At 45.1% G+C, this 17,115-nt stretch overlaps 1 protein-coding gene across 6 annotated transcripts in view; it reads right to left on the reverse strand.

The window, feature by feature from the left end:
• GPATCH2L (G-patch domain containing 2 like) overlaps positions 1-9,231 on the reverse strand; it is a 33,153-nt gene extending 23,922 nt beyond the window's left edge. The window contains exons 1-4 of one of the 6 annotated variants that reach the window (XM_021542802.3): positions 9,130-9,202; positions 8,337-8,479; positions 7,560-8,227; positions 1,323-1,387 (exon numbers count right to left, since the gene is read on the reverse strand). In XM_021542802.3, coding sequence (XP_021398477.2) covers positions 1,323-1,387; positions 7,560-8,218 — 724 coding nt within the window. In that variant the 5' untranslated portion in view covers positions 8,219-8,227; positions 8,337-8,479; positions 9,130-9,202. Of the gene's footprint in view, positions 1-1,322; positions 1,388-7,559; positions 8,231-8,336; positions 8,480-9,080 lie in introns of all 6 variants that reach the window. The other 5 variants (XM_021542800.3, XM_021542797.3, XM_021542799.3 and 2 more) reach the window with 5 other exon arrangements.
• Positions 9,232-17,115: the final 7,884 nt, after the last annotated feature.

Below are 17,115 nucleotides of genomic sequence, written 5' to 3' on the forward strand. Positions count from 1 at the left end.
TCCCGTATACTGAGCATCCTACTTCTAGTAGCAGCCAAAAATTAATGTCTAAAAGAGGGTATAAAATCAGGGCAAGTATATAGGGCAAGCATATAGACAAGTATATATATACACTACCCAGTCTCCATTAATCTTATCTCAGGTGATGAAGTAAAACATTTCAGTCACCATTCTGCTTCATCATCTAATATACAAGTGCTCACTAATTTCAGCTCCCCCTGAACAATCTATCAGTAAAAAGAGAGGGCAAAAGATTCTACTTTTCTGTTGCCTTTGAAAAACCAGAGTCTGAAAATAGTTATTTTTCAGCAAAGGTCAAAGCTGATATTTGGAATCCCTACTCTTAAGCAAAGTATTATACTCCCCTAAGATCACAAATTTGTCCTATAGCCTAAAATACCATCAGAAAACACATAAGCATGTTTGCTATCATTGTGTTGCTTCACACAGGTACCTGAGCCATCAACAAGCTAGTGAAAACAGCATATCCTATTGAGCTACTGGTGCTACTTCCTTTAGCACTCATATATTCCCAGAAGAGATCTCGTCCAAATCTTAGCTTGTGAAATGTGACAGAATCAGAGTGCACAGAATTGCAGGTCTCTAGGGTCACATTCCACATGCTCCAAATGTAATACTTCTCAATGCCTGTGTGCCTACTACAACCTATTTCACACTTATTTCTGCCCACATCAACTGAACACTGTGCTGTGGCTGATAAACAAGACCAGATTACACTTCACACTCAAAACTTCTAAGATACCATTTCTACAACAGACATTGAAAATACAACATTCAACTAATGCACAGAAGAGCAAGGAAGGAACACATATTTAAAGAAATAAAACCCATCACATATTACCATCATCTTCTTAGCACAGTCTATTAGGTAACTTGTCAGTATTAAGTAAATTTTTTCTCATCTTCTCTTCCTCCCCATAGAGAAAACAACTAACAGATTTCAGACACTAATGGTATGTAGACAACCCTTAAAACACCTAGAGAAACAAATCATAACCTGCTTTTTCATTGTGAAGAGCTCTCAAATTTGTCTTGTATGTCTGTGCCTTTGCACAATAATAGCTTCTTATATTGCAAATATTATGGATCTGATACACAAAGTATTTAATCAGAAAAAGTGTAGTGCTATGAAAATCATACATTTGTAGCCCTCATCTCGTTTAACTTCTAGATGCTCCCTGCCACTGTTTTTTCCTCAAACAATTCCCTGTCTCTCTTCAAACATAGATCTTTCTTCGCATTTGTAAAGAAAGTAAGGAACTCCCTAGCAGCATATGAGGAAAACACAGGACACCTGTTACCTTGGCGGCCTTCATCATTGGTAAACAGGCCAGTATCACTGCTGCTGCAAACACTGCTGGTTTCACTGGAACAAAAACAGAGAAAAAATATGGTTACAATTGCAACAGGTACAATACAGAAACCATTCTACTACATTTTACTAGCTTCTGCAAGACCAAAATGCTTTACATGTCTCACAGAATTTCAGATACATGACTGACGCTAGAACAGAACTTAACTGCTTTCCATTAAATCTTATCAGTGCTGCATCACTTGAAAAAAGGTAGAATCCTGTACCTAGTTTAGTTCTAAGTTATCAAGAAGTAATTAATAAAACAGCATTTGCCTCAGGTACTAGAATTAATAACCTAACTATGGCATCATCTGGAATACTCACCAGGAAATTAAACAGTTAAAAATGCTGTCCTTGGGTCACTTAACTGAAAACCCTCCTAAGTTTTCTATTTCAGATTCCTTTTCCTCAAAACTGTAACACTGTCACACAAACAGCCTTCTCCTCCCACAACTTTTATTTTATGTGGAGTAAAGAGCAACTGTGACATTTACAAGTCTCCAGCTAAATACCTTAGCATAGCATGACTTGCTGCTGCTAAATGCAACTTTGCCATAGCATGCTTTGCCTTTACTGAAGTAGTTAAAGATTTAATTCTTGAACAAAATAATAGAGCTAGAAATTAATGTGTAGAAAGCCATTAATTGACTTGCAAAGCTAGACGAATATTTGTAGCAGAAGTACATGCTCATGTCAGTCCCAAGCATCTGAAGGCTTTAATGCTGACTTGAACTCCTTCCTCGGACACTTCAGGCAGTACTTCCTCCGATTTAGCTATGAGATACTAGGACATGCAAAAACTACTTACTGCCTACTCCCTGAACACAAAGACCTTAGATGTGAACATCAAGTGTGAGTCAGCACTAGAATCAGTCAGGGAAGGCTGTTTCCAAGTATCTCTGGATGCCTCTTTTCCAAGGAAACCGGATGATACTGGAAACCCCTTGATTTACAAGGCTGAATAATGAGAGACTACAAAATATGTCACTCCAAAGAACTGCAGGCACAGAATAAAACTCTATTTTGTGAGTATATTGTTGTTCTTAGAAAATGCACTCTAAAGTACAGCCAAGTCAACTCATCATGCTGGATATCTAAAATGCTGCATCTTCATCATTGTATGAAGGCCATTTATACTTAAAGGATAAACAATCTGTACCTAGCATTCTCACCTTCCAGCATGCAAGTTAATATCAAATTCCAAATTAATCCATTACAAAGCTTGGCCATGCATTCATCCTCCCACATATATACCACAGCAATTAAGGCCAAGGACTGAGAAGCATGAATTAATTGTTTCATCCCAAACTCTCCTACCAACAGACTGTATGACCCTGGGCCAATCTCCTAGCGTGCTTGCTTTCCCTTTTGATAGCTTGGATAAACAATCCTCACAAGCTGCAGATGTGAGGACTGAGTGACTGCTTCATAAGGTTTTTAACATCCTCAGAGAAAGGTGCCTGAGAAAGGAAAAAGCATTGACAAGCATCCAGGTGATATTAACAGTACTTTAAGCATTCTGTTGTACTTAGAGCTCTTTAGTTCCTTACAGATAAGTATCACTGCTAGTGCTTTTACAGGAACAAACTTTCAGGGATTTCACCCTCTTCAGTACCCCTTTTACACTCAGGGCTGAACAAAAACTAGACTTCTATGCAGGCCTTTCTGCAGGTCCAGTAAGCACTGATTAATGACCTCCACTTGCAAAGGAGGCTACTTACCTTAACCATGAAATAATGAATGCTATTGATCCAACAAGCTACTGCTATAGAGTGTTATTGATCACCCAATCTTTGGTTAAAATGGTTCTCATTTAGCAATTTCACTGTTGCAAACACCTGAAGCAAAGCATGCTTATAATTAAATAGTTTGGGGGAGTTAAACTGAGAGGTGATGGACAGAGATCTCAGGTTTCCCCCATTTATTCTTTTGCCTGAGCTATTGTTTGTGTCAGGAGGGATATTGATTTTCTATAAAAATAAGAAAACAAGAGGCACCGAGGGGCTGCAGAAGGTCAGGCTGGGCTGGAGAAGGAGGGGAAGCAGAACACTCTGTCTTTGTCACTTTCCTTCCAAGAGAGGAATATATATTTTTTTTTCAATGGAGATACTGGCCTCCAATTCATCAGTTTAGCCAGACTCATGAATACAGTTGCAGACTGTCATCAAAGCAGCTCCCTTCTAAAGGGTAAAGCAACTTAACTGAACATTCAGGATGAGCGATGCTCACATTCTCAGGCCAGAACATTGTACTGGTTTTGGCTGGCACAGAGTTAAATTTTTCTCATAGTAGCACTTTGGTTCTGTGTTCTGGATTTGTGACCAGTTTGATAGCACAGGGATGTTTTAGTTATTGCTGAGCAGTGCTTACACGGTGCCAAGGCTTTCTCACACTGTCCTGCCAGCGATTAGGCTGGAGATGCACAAGAAGCTGGGAGAGTACACAGGGTGGACAACTGACCCTGGCTGACCACAGTGATATTCTACATCATATAATGTCATGCTTAGCAATATAAGCTAGGAAAAAGAAGAATGAAGCCAGGGACATTTGGAGTTGTGATGTTTGTGTTCCCAAACAATGTTACAAATGATGGGAGTTCTGCATTCCTGAAGATGGTTGAACACCTGCTTACTGATAGGAAGTCGTGAATTCCTTATTTTGCTTTGCTTGCACACATAGCTTTTGCTTTACCTACTAAACCAACTTTACCTAAAGCTGAGATTTTTCTCATTTTACTCTTCCATTTTTCTCCTTCATCCCTGCAGGGGAGTGAGCAGGGGGCTTTATCGGAGTTGAGCTGCCTACCCAGATTAAACCACAACAAACACATCAGCATTAAGCCAGTGAAATCTCATAGTATTGGCAGGTCAGTAGAATCCCAGGTTTGAAAAAGTCACAGTAAGAGTTTTGGTACTTGAAAACAGATGAGACCAACTGCATATTTTTCACAAGTAAACACACTACTCAAAGTGATTTCTAGACAGCTCCTGTACTACGATTTGTTCTGCCTTCAAACCAAACCGAGACCATTCTGGAAGTACTCAGTTTAGAGCTAAAGAGAAAAAATTTCAACACTCAATGTATAATTTGCCTTGTTTTATTATGGCTGCAGGGAATCTCAAAACATTTAGGGGCAGAAAGGCATATTACTTCTAACAGTCTTAGCAGCTGTCACCTTTGTACAAATATACAAATGACTGCTTAAACTACAACCACTTGTTTCCTTTGTTGTTTCCACAGGTATTTATAGATCAGACACTGGGTTGTGTCATTACCCAATTTAAAACCATCATCATTTTCTTATCGTGTTCCTCCACATCCATCCTTCTCTCAATTTATGTTCACCTTTTGCCATGTTTGGCAAACAATTTCAAAGATTTAATTATATGCACACCTGAATCACAATACTGTAGCTCATCTTCCTCCAGGAAAGGACTGGGCATAGTCCGACAAGCAAACTAGAAAAAAACCCATTACTGAGACTTTTTCAATGAATGGGAGTTTATCAACTGAATAAACAGGTCTTTGACCTGACTTTGAATAAGAAACCTTCTAGAAAGCAGAGAAAATATGGAATATTTTAGCATTTACAGATTCATTCCTGCTTAACAAACCAAAGCAATTGTCAGTTTAGGAGAGGAAAATGAAGGTTAAAAAAATCCATTCTGAATACAGAACTTAGTTTGCCTGAAAACCCATTTTGTTTTGTCATGTTCCATACTGTTAAAGGAGTGAACAGTAGTGGAAACAGTTCAGTATGAAAGTTTTGTATATCACCAGACCACCACAGATTGCTTACAAGTCCCACAAGCAGCATCAGTCACCTTTCATCCCATCAGCTTGTGATGACAACCACACCATTTGCTCTCCCAGGCATTCAATTTTCTTTTCCCTTCCTCAGGATATGCCCTTGTCATACATCTGTGAAAAGTACTTCTCTTACTGTACCAGAAAAACCAGCTAGAGCACAGTGGGAGTGAGGCAAACACAGCCAGTTTCACTGTGCTGCTATATTTAGAGCAACAGAGACCAAAGCATGATCCTTCACTGCTGTGAGGGATACTCCACAGTGAAGAGGGCTGTATGTATTACTCCCTCCAACTGTGGCCCTCCCTAGTGAGTCACAGCATAGATCACACATGTGGTGTTGGAGAGGTCAAATATTCCAAGCACCAGCTTTCCAGAGAGAATCCCAAGGATTTGGCAGCAGATGGTAAGTGTCATTTGATGCATACACTTGCACAATAATTAGTCTGAGAGCGAAGGACAACTGAGACAGAACAAAGCCATCTCCCAGCATGGTCCTCAAGTAACAGTCTGGACGGAACTCTTTATTTACTCTTTCCAAGGCTGGCACAAATAAAGGCTGGATGAAAGCCTGCTGGTTTAAGTTCAAGTTTGACACGATGGAACAGATTCTGACTAGTATTAAAAAAAAAAACCAATTTCAACTTAGGGAACACTGTCCATCACTGCCACATCTAGTAAGGGTATCTCTCAGTCCATCACCACTGACATGCACTATTCAGGAGCTACTTAGCACACTTCTTTTCCTGGACTACTAGCAAACAGCTCTCAGAAGATACTTTAACAACTAGCAACTAAAGGTTTCTATCCACAGGTTTCTTATAAAGCCCCACTTCACACCGACTTTTTAGCAACAACAGCCACTTCTAAAAGAAAAAGTGACAACACTGTTAGAGTTACATGCTACAAATCACAACTGACCCACTAAAAATGCAATAGTGGTTCCCTGGCCCCAGTGAGGACTCAACATAACCTAAGCTTTTCACAGGATCCTAGAAAACGCCACTGAGAAATTTGCGACTCCTGGTATTATCCACAAAGCTGTAAAAATGAAGTGCCACCTGTTCACTCTGACAAACTGCAGGAACTAGACTGTCACAAAGCTTAATTGAACCTCAACACATGAACAATCATACTGTATCAAAGAGTTACACTTTCCAAATCCACTCTCCTCTGATAGTGACTATTACATTGCTTCAGAAAAGAACACGAGAACGTGACAAACACAGACTTCTCTGTATGTTCCTCTAGCTTTTAGAAGCCAGCAGCTTAAGGACTTCCTGAGCGGGGTATTTCCTCTGGGCTGTAATGTTTAATAGCCCTGATATGTCTATGCTCCACATCTGTCTTTTGAATGTATTTAAATTTTGACCTCTATAGTGTCCTGCAGTAGAGAGTTCCAGACTTAATGTTGTTGTTTGTTTTAAATGTCTTCTCAGTGTCTGCTGTTCTTACACAACAATAATTAGAAAATCAGCAATCACATTTGTTTTTTGTATGCCATTCATTAAGAAATTTCCTCCATTTAATTCTCAGCAGTTGCCTCTTTTCTAACCTAAAAAATCTCTTCCGACAGAAGCAGTTTTATGATCCCAAACCTTAGACAGAGATAATAAAAGTCACAGTTGGGGAAAAAATTCCCAAGGGCAATGCAAATTTAGACCATGGCATTTACATGTCTCATATTAATCCCTTGTATGTGATTCTGCCACAAATTCATCAAAGTTCTCCAAAACTGGACATCAAGACATCAGACTCCACTGTTTGCACAGGCTTATCCTGTAAGTAACTTAAGTTCCCCTCAACTTCTTCATTGTCTCACCGTATTCTCCCCATAGCTAGGCTTTGACGATGAGATCAAGACCAGAAATGTAGAACAACAAGCAAGGTTAGATTGAGGTTCACACAGTCCCTGCACAGAGGGCCAGCAGTAATGATGGGTGATCTGATCTGTTATCTACTACTTCTTATAGTAAATGCTGAAAATAAGAAATTGAGATCAGTTCGTATCAATCACGCAATACAAGTGCCAGCTGGGGGCTTGCTCCCCAAACCATAGGCCACAAGCATGCCACGTTGTAGCTGCAAGGCCACTGACATTTCAGAGAACTCTTTGTGTAACAGGAGCCATAAACCTACCAGCTTGCCAACTTTTCAAGGAAGCCTTCTGGGTCATCATACAATACTGACAGGAAAGACTTTGAAAAAATCTACAGTTTAGAAGCAGCTGAGGTATTTCTCAGAGATATTTCTCATCTTCACAAAGTGAGCAGCATTGAATAATTTTAAGAGCTTCAAAAACTAAGGCACAGCATTTATAAGCAGCTGCAAGCAAGGCAGCCATCTGACTAGCACAGGGAAGAAACTGAGATCTCACCATTCCGACATGTTTTCATCTGAACCCTGTTTCTGATCATCGGCTTCACACTCCATCCGCTCCTTCCTTCCCCCGTTGCTGAGGAAGGGCCTGTTCTCTCCTGAGTCGCAAAGGCCATGACTGGATGATGTCCAAGGGGCATTCTCTTTCCAGCGTGAAAGACGCTGTTTCTTGGCTGACTTGAACCTGCAGCCCCTCTCATAGTTCCACTCTGACACCCTGAGCTTTTGCTGGAGACTGGCAGCTACCTCTGATGTCACACGTTTGACTTTCCGTCGGCGCCTGAGAGGTCGACAGGGTGCATTCTCTGTAAAGGAGTCTGACTCATGCCACAAGTGTTGCTTGCTCCTCAGGGTGGCACTAAGAGCTGGATGCCGCTTGACCACTGTCATGTCATCAGAGTCACTGAAATTTGCTGTCAGCACCTCACGGCAATCCTTGACAGCTTCGTCCAAGCTCGACTCTGAGGCCTCACTGTAGCAGCAGGCATGTTCTGCCTGATGTGTGAAGTCTGAGCGTCGTTTACGACCCCGTCTCTTGCGAAGCTGACGCCGCTGATGACGTGGGCTTAGGGCCATCTCTTCCCATAGCTCGTCCAGTTTGTTCTGCTCTGAAGTCTGCTCTAAAGCTGAGGCCAAGTCATGCACCAGTTCATCCATCGGCAATGCCTACTAAAAATGATAACAATTAGCACCAGACATAAATACTGCTACCAACACATTTCTGGATTGTAGTACGCTATACCCTTTGTAACATTAAAGGAATTAAGACACTTACTTTGAAGTTACCTGGGAGGACCCAATGCAGAACAACTGCTACTTCCTGGGCTAACACTTCTTTTTGCAAGGGTTAAATCCCTCTTCTAGCCATGGTGGCACAGATCTCTCTCTACTGCAGCAGTTGGGTTGAGTGCTCTGTGTCTGAAAAGGCCTTAAGGTTCACCTTTTGTGTTGAAGCAGCATGCTTAATTACATATCCCAAAGGGTATGAAGCCGGCAACTAGTTTTTGCTACCTGGCATCAGTGAAGCAACAGAGAAGGATCAGCCTGCTTGACAAACAGATTGAGTCTTCCAAAAAGTAGACAAGCAGCAAAGCTGGGAGTAAAACAGATGGTAAAACAGGTAGTTTGCAAGCCAGCATCACTTCAGCTGTAAAGCAAGGAGCGCGGGATCCTGGCTCCTTAGAACAGGGTGTAGGAGACCAAGCTCCAACTCCTACTGCCGAAAAATACCATCCCTACACCTCAGGCCTGTCAGTGTGTCAATCCCAAAGTCCTGGCCAAACCCCTCATCTCACAACACCCCTCTCCCTACCCGTGTCTTGCAGACGTGGGATTTCTCTCCCCCCTGGGCTCAGAAACACCCGCACCTCCAGCCCGCTGAACTACCCACCGCAGCAGGCCGCCTCCCTCAGTCCTCAGCGACCCGGCCGCACCAACTCCCTCCTCTAGGGAGACGCCGCTGCTTCTGCCCGACCCCCCCCCCAGCTTCACCAGGAAAAGCCGGGAAATCTGCCCTCACCACCCCGGACGCGCAGCCTCCCGCCGGGCCCCTCCACGACCCCGCTCACCGGCCAGCGCCCCGCCCCGCTCCGCCAGCCCCGCGTCGGAGCCGCTTCCGGCCTCCCCGGGCCACTTCCTCCGCCCGCCCCGCCCCGGGCGGGGCCGCCGCGCCGCCGCCGAGCCCCGCCGGCCCGGCCGGGCCAGCGCCGCCCCGCCCCGGGCACGGCCCGCCCCGGGCACGGCCCGCCCCGCCCCGGGCACGGCCCGCCGCGGGCACGGCCCGCCCCGGGCACGGCCCGCCCCGCCCCGGGCACGGCCCGCCCCGGGCACGGCCCGCCCCGGGCACGGCCCGCCCCGCCCCGCCCCGCCCCGGGCACGGCCCGCCCCGGGCACGGCCCGCCCCGGGCACGGCCCGCCCCGGGCACGGCCCGCCCCGCCCCGCCCCGCCCCGGGCACGGCCCGCCCCGGGCACGGCCCGCCCCGCCCCGCCCCGCCCCGGGCACGGCCCGCCCCGGGCACGGCCCGCCCCGCCCCGGGCACGGCCCGCCCCGGGCACGGCCCGGCCCGCCCCGGGCACGGCCCGCCGCGGGCACGGCCCGCCCCGCCCCGGGCACGGCCCGCCCCGGGCACGGCCCGCCGCGGGGCTCCCTGCTGCTCCGTGTGCTTGCGCCGTGGCTGGTGCCGCCAGCGCAGCCGTTGCAGAGCCCTCGCCTGCCAGCGGTGCAGCCCTTGCCTATACGTAACCTTTAGCTGCTTGGTTATCGTATTTTATTTTTAATAGACAACAAATAACTTGGTACCCAAACTCCTCCCCTTCGTTGCTGCCAGGCTAGTTAAGTGCATCCTAAATTAAACATCCCAGTGCTGCTCCCCTCTCCTTAAGGCTTGCATCTCTTTCCCATCATGCCAGTTTACACATCACCAACAGCCATCAGAACAAAGTTAGGTCTGAACCTGTCACCATCCAATCTTGCATAGCATTCCGTTTATTTCATGCTTTCATGATGTTTCTTCAGCGGGTTTTGAGTGGTTTTTTTTTCATCGTCGTTTTATTTTGTTTTGTTTTCGGGGATTTTTTTGCTGGGTTTTTTTGTTCGGGTGTTTTTTGGGGTTTATTGTTATTGTTTGTTAGTGAGTTTTGTTTGTTTTTTGTTTGGTTTTGGGTGGGGGTTGGGAGTGGGTTTTTGTTTGGGTTTGGTTTGGTTTTCTGTTTGTTTTCTTTTTCTTTTTTTTTTTTTTTTCCAGAAGGGTGTTTGGGGTTTACTTAAGCGATGTAGCTGCACTCACATTCAAGCCAATACCAGTTCATTTTTCATGTAATGTTTTACAGAGTGGCATATCGAAAGTTTTGCCAGAGTCCATATCTATATTACATTTGAGTCATTCTCTTCACAAATTTTCTAAATTAAACCAAAATAAAGTAATCAGATTTATTTTGATGTGATTTATTCCCTGTAAATATATACTGCTGCCTATTGCTCACAGACCTCTTATCCTTTGCATTCTTACTTTTTTCTCCCATTTCTGTTTACTCCATCACGTTGCCAGGAACAGAAGATGCTCTGAAAGGGTGATATTTGCCAAGACCACTGCTGCCTCCCTGCTCCCACCACAAAAGACCGGCACTGTGTTTGCTCTTCCTCAGTCCTCTGGCACCCTCCCTAGTTTGTCAAGATACTTCAAAAATAACTGAATTCTTGAGTTTGCCATTGATTCCTACACCCCAATAGGACAAGCTTCATTTAGCTTTGCTGAAATTTCTTCATGCTGTTTATCTAACCAGTCCTCTACACCAGTCTGAGCTCTCATGTTAACATTTTCATTTCCTTGTAGTTCTCTATTATTTCCTTGGAAAAGAAATATTAAAAGAAGAAAAGCAGTCATTAGGTAGATTTTTTAAAATCCATTTCCAATAGCTGACTTGATTAAAGTTACTTTATGTGCACCAATTTGCCTGTAAAATTCTGTCCTTTTGGTTTGTTAACCCTTTCTGAGGCAGTAACTCACCTTACTTGCTAGCAGCAGTTTGTTTCCCCTGCCAGTTTCCTATTTCTAATACAGGGGTTTTCTTTTTACTCTCAGATCTGAGAGAAAATCCCTCCTAAAATCTAATCCTGTTTCACCGCTGCAATCCTTTTTCATGCTTCAGGATATAAAACAGCTACAAAACGTCTGGGTTAGAGAGAAACTCCCCTGATGGGAAGGTTATTCTGTAAACATCACTTCAGAGCTTCTTACCCCTTCATTTCAAGCACTCGATACTGGCTGCTGTTCCAGGCAGGATAACAAACCAGACAAACAATTGTGTACAAGAAATCCTCTATTCAGATGTCCTGGGGAGATGGCAGCAGATGCCTACTCTAATTTCTCTTATTTTCCCCTCATTTCCCAACTAGTTCTCTGCCATTTCTGTAGGTCAACAAAATGTTTTGCAGCTGGTATAAATTTTATTTTACCTGTCCATTATTTTTTTCCACATTCAACACTCAACCCCAAATTTCTGCAGATGTCAGCATTTGGCCTGAGTAAAGACAACATACTGGCACACAGGGTCAGTTTTCTGTGAGAGAGACAGGGCAAAAGCAACAGACAAGATGCAAGTGCTCTTGCAATTGCAAGGGTCCCAAGAACTAAAAGGGTGCCACAAAGGAGCACTGATGTGTCTGGGGAAAAATTAGAAAATTTGGAATAGGAGTTCAAGAAATATAATGAGGCCATTGGGATAATCTGGTTTTGAGCAGCTTATGGTATTTCTGTCCAGTCTTACAAGGTTCACCCTGACATGGATCAGCAAAAGTTAATTTTGAATCCTTGTCTGCATTCAACTTCATCCCACATCCCTGGCAAATTATTTACTCTCTGTGCACTTTGTGGGTTGCCTGAATGGGAACTATCCCAACTTCTCAGCACTAATTTTTCTCATTAAATGCTCCAGGGATACAAAATGCTTAGCACTCTTACCCCACATGGATTTTTATCCATCACTGGGCTTTGTAAGAATGATTTTTTTCCTGCCCAGAGGCTGCAGTCACCTGTGCTGAACTGCTGCTGGGCCTGGGGCAGGACAGGGTGTGTTAGTGGTGAGAGACATTTCTGAGGCAAGCAGGAGAGGAAGCTTGGCTGGATACTCTCTGCCTGTCATGGCAGTGCCTTGGCCCAGCTCCCTCCTCCGTGGGCAGCGGGAGCCGTAGAGCCCAGTAGCATTGGGAGAGCAGCAGGGTCATTGCTCTACCCCAGCAAATGCTTTGCCTAGTCCCATGACATTTCACAGCAAAACCTTCCAGGGGTTAAAGGAAAAAGAGAGACAGAAAGGGGACAAGAGACAAAGGGAGGAATAAAGTCAAAAAATGTGCCGTGAAGCTTCTTGCAGCAAAATGCGGAGAAAGTCATTTCCAACTTCTTTCATCTCAGAGATGAAGCCACTAAATAAAAGGGCAGCGCAGAACACAAGGGCTTTTAATCTGTCTCATCTCCTTCATAATAACTGCAAATTTTCCCTGGGCTCCTGGGAGTGAGCCTCTTTCCTCTGTCTTTGCCTTATCTCCCCCCTCCATATTTCACAGCCGGCTCGGCTCCCCTCACTCGGCTGCCCCCGGCCCAGTCTCCGAGAGGCCTGTGGGAGCCGCCAGCTCCCAGGGCCTCATTGTTCCCGGCTTGGGAGGAAGCTCAGGGAGGGAATTGAAGGCAAGTCAAAGGGAAACGGCATCATCGCTGCTTCATTAATGGGAACCTTTCAGCAGAAAACATATCAGAGCGAGGTCTTTTCAGAGGCAGTAATTAGCAATTTGGAGCCTTCCCCCCTCAGGAGATGCAGCTGCGATCTAACAAGTGGGAGCAGTGCTCGCCTCCTTTTACGCTTCATATTTATTGTTTTTCATTTTCTCCATCTTCCTTCCATTGTCCAGCCTCCTCCTCATGGCCAGATAAGGGCTCTTTATTAATCACTCTCTTTTAATTCTTCATTAATGATAATAACTTTCTCTGGTGTGCGAAGAGGAGTTAATCTTTCCTGGGTATTGAGAAAGGACAGGGCTGAAAAGGAGGGAGGGAGCAAGGGAGGGAGAAGCGCACAGTGGACAAGGCTGTACTGCCACGCTTCCTTCCTGCCCCACCACCCGGAAGGAGTTTCTGAAGACATTGGCTGTCAAGTTGCAAGTTGCCCACTGGAAAATCTTGGGCCGTCAATTTGGTCCAGCTGTGTGGGTGTGGCAGGATGTACCCACTCTCAGAGATCCAGTCCTTACCAGAAATAGGTGCACGTTGGCCAGAGGGAGAGAACTTCTCTGTGTATCTTTGCTGAACACTCACCAGCATCTTGGTTTGACTAACCAGCCAGCGGTGTCTACTTGTCTTGGAAGAACAATCCCTCAGATGCCTTCAAAGCCCATTTTTCCAAGTCCAAGTTGAAACAGCACCTGAAAGTGACAGAAATGGCATCTGGGAGGCTCTGCACATGTGAAGACCTGTTACAGTGAGCTCATGGGCACTCTGTGCCCCCTTCCCCGGGACCCTGTGACTGATCAAGATAACCCTGGACCCCTCCTTCCTGCCCCAACGGGGTTGGCGGAGAGCCAGGGAAGCCCACCCTTTCAAAGTCTAGATAAACCCCTGACATTTCCTGTTCATCCTCTTTTGCCCCGCTCTCCACTTGGACATCACAGAATAAAGAGAGCTGAACCAACATATCTCAGGGTAAGAGCCTCTTTTGGAAATCTTTGCCATCTCCTGATATTCCTCCCCTCACAGCCTCAGATCTCTGGGCTAGCCTGATTATTCAGGGGGCTGTGTGAGAGGGGGAACATCAAAGACCCTTCTAGGAACTTCTCCCTGGGAGCTGGTACAGTCTGCCTTGGACTGCTCCCATCTGAAGGTGCCAGTCCACCAACATTGACATTTGTGTGAGGTGAAGCCAGGATGGCTCAGCACGAACAGCTCAGTGACCAAAGCTTGGAGAAAAGGGCAAGGAGGAAGAGAAGGTTGTCATGGAGTCTCTGGCTATGTGTGTAAGGCAACAATCACTGCTTATGAGCCCCAAGAACATAGCTAGGGAGGATAATCCAAACACACAGAGCTCAGCTTCTTTTCCTGGTGTTTTGTACCACTGGGTTCATGCAAACTCCTGCTAGTAAAGGCCATGCAAACTGATCTAGCGATAGCTTTAGTGGTGGACCTCATAGTAGCCTTTTCTGAGTAACTGGGCAAGCCACTATCAATTAAGAATATTTTAGTACTACCAAATATGATGAAAAAGGGGAAGAATTCCACTGTCACCAGAATAGGTGTCTCCACCATATCAGTGAGGATTATCAGTTTGGCAACAGTGAGAAACACTGAGGGAAGGGAACAAATGACATGCAGAGAACCCAGGAACTTCAATGCAGATGCTCAAGCAAATCAGTCGATTGCAGAGACGGTTCTGTGTCCTTCCCCTACAGAGTGCATCATATCCTAACTTCACATTCCCATGTCATTTCATAAGTGTTGCCAAAGAAGCCAAATCCAGTTCAAATAAGTGAGTCCCATGGAAAAATGAGTCACCACATGCTCCTGTGACACAGGTTACCCCAACACCACCAGTATCAGTGTGTGCTGATCTGAGGCAATCGTTTGGCAGCACTAGGAATGGGTGGAGAAACCAAGCTGCTGAGGGAGTAAGGGCAGAAGTGGAGAGAGACAGTAGGGAAAAAAAAAATTGGTGTTTTGTCTTCTTTGGTGTCATTTGCAGGGCAAATATCCCATTGGCATTCTTTTACAGACCACAACAGTAAATAATTTTTTCTCTACCGGCAAAGCTCTTGCTTTTGGCCCAGCATCAGGACTCTTGCCAGAAGTTGTGGAACAAACAGGGTCAGTTTATTTCTGGTTACTGTTCTACAAGCACCAGATGGTGTTTCCCTAATATGATCTGGTTCCCAAGTGTCTTTGAGGGTGCAGTGAAACTCAGGTCTACATTTATGTAATCAGCTGCCAGCATCTTTGGCATACATTTAATGTAGATTTTAAGGATTCCTGATAGTCCCAATGATTAGGGATGACCTGTATTTCAACATCCTCTGACAGGCCTGTGCTTAATTTCCAATGTCCCTAATAGACTCCACAGAGATGTTTGAAAGAACTTTCTATCTATGAACATGAAGTAATATAGAAAGTGGGGCTGGCTTGTCTGCAAAAGTTGTATTTTAATCTTGCAGTGAGTCAGTCTAGTTCCATGAAATGTGGTCTGGATTTTAGGTATAATTGTTTTACCACAGCACTTCTACATGAGGCCAAAAGACTTGTGCCCAGCAAAAGAAAGAGGTTTTCAGGCTGTACAATAATAATTTGTTTGTTTTAAAACATGTATCTTTTCTTCAGACTCACAGAAACAGATCTTCTCTGGTCTAACACTGCTTTCCTGCACTGGAAGGCCAGTAGGGTCTACCAAATCCTCTCCCACCCTCTCTGCCCCAGTAGATGCTCTGGACCTTCTGTGACTGGTGCCTGCCTTCAGACATGTGGCAGTGGATTGACAAAGTCTGCCTGGTGGAGACAGAGTGAGCTGAAGTGAGGAGAGCCAGAAGGTTTTTGGGGCCTGGTGTGTATGAACCCTCCTTCCAGTATTGTGTGCTGAGCATTGAATAGCAATGCAGATCCTTCCTCAGGGAGGATTCATGAGGACTCCATCACTGCTAGCAGTTGGCTGAGCAATTACCAGGTGCAGGATACAGTGTCAGGACTTGTGACAAGGTGCCACACCTGCTGATATGGTCAAACCAAACTCCTGATTGCTGTGAAGAGTACACTAAATATAGGTGTGAGGCAACATAAAACAAACGTGATTGTTACTGTGACAGGCGAGAGACAAGGTGTCACAGATGCAGAGTTCCTTCAGAAATAAATTAATAAAATGAAATTAGCTTTGCCTGGATTCTTCCATGGAGAAAACTGCAAGAAGGATGTTAATGCTGTAGTTTGAAAGCAAGAACTAAATGAAAAGAGAAACAGAGGGCTAGCAAGGCAGGAACTAAAGAACTACTAAATAAATTGTGGGATTCCTCTTAATCTTGCAACCAGAAAGTCTGATCATGCAGTCTGGTCATCTCTTATCTAGCATGTTTTATTTTATAATTTTGCTTTGTTTGACAGTTGATCAAGGATTTCTGTAGGACTTGAAAGATGTAGGCTCTTACTGGAGTGCCTATCTACCTGTCATTGGTGGTGTAAAAACAGCAGCCTCAGAGACACCCAGAGGGGCACTTAGCAGTCTACCAGCCAGCTGCAGGGATCTGACTAAATCCCCTGAGGATGCTACAATGTTCAGGAAATAAGTACATTTGCCATGGCAGCAGAGAGCAAGCAGTGGCACCAGTGATGCTGGTGAGGGCTGGAGCATTGTGGATGTTAATGTGGTTGGGCAGAACTGAGTGCTAGCTTGCCCTCAGCAAGAACAAGTGGTGTTTCAAAATCTGTAGACCTCAAAGCAACCCAGCACAGCCAAGTGTGGGCATCACCCACAAGGACAGGTAAAGCCTCGAGGAGGCTGGAATTATGTCTTTTGCAGTCATAATGATTGCAGGTTTTGCTTCCTGAAAGTCCTCTATGGCCTCCCTTGTTCATTCCTCTCCTGTTGCCCTTGTGCCTTGTGATTATCTGCCTGTTTGTTTCAGTGAGATCAACTGGTACAAAGAAGAACAGCAGGTCTTATATAGAGCTGTGGGGCATGTCACAAGTCTGCATGAAATGGGCAGGCAGGGATTGCCAGAAGGCCATATTGAGTGCATTGTCATTCCTTATTTCAGGGGAAGGTGAAGGTGTCCCATTCCATGGGTGTGTGAACTGGGCTTGGTGTTTCAACCAGGAGCACACTTGTTGGCTGGCATCTGTAGGTTGGGCTGGGCCAGATGGCTTTTTTTTAAACATGGAGCTTTTTTACATATGGGATCCATCAATGTGTAGTTTTAGAAAGCAACCAAGTGGACAGCATTTTCTGAGTCACATGCAACAGCAACTACATCCCTGCCTTAGGCTGTGCTTAACCTCTCCCTGCCCTCCAGACCAGCCTGCAGCTAGGGCTC

This window comes from Lonchura striata, chromosome 6 (assembly GCF_046129695.1).
Source record: "Lonchura striata isolate bLonStr1 chromosome 6, bLonStr1.mat, whole genome shotgun sequence".
Taxonomy (NCBI): domain Eukaryota; kingdom Metazoa; phylum Chordata; class Aves; order Passeriformes; family Estrildidae; genus Lonchura; species Lonchura striata.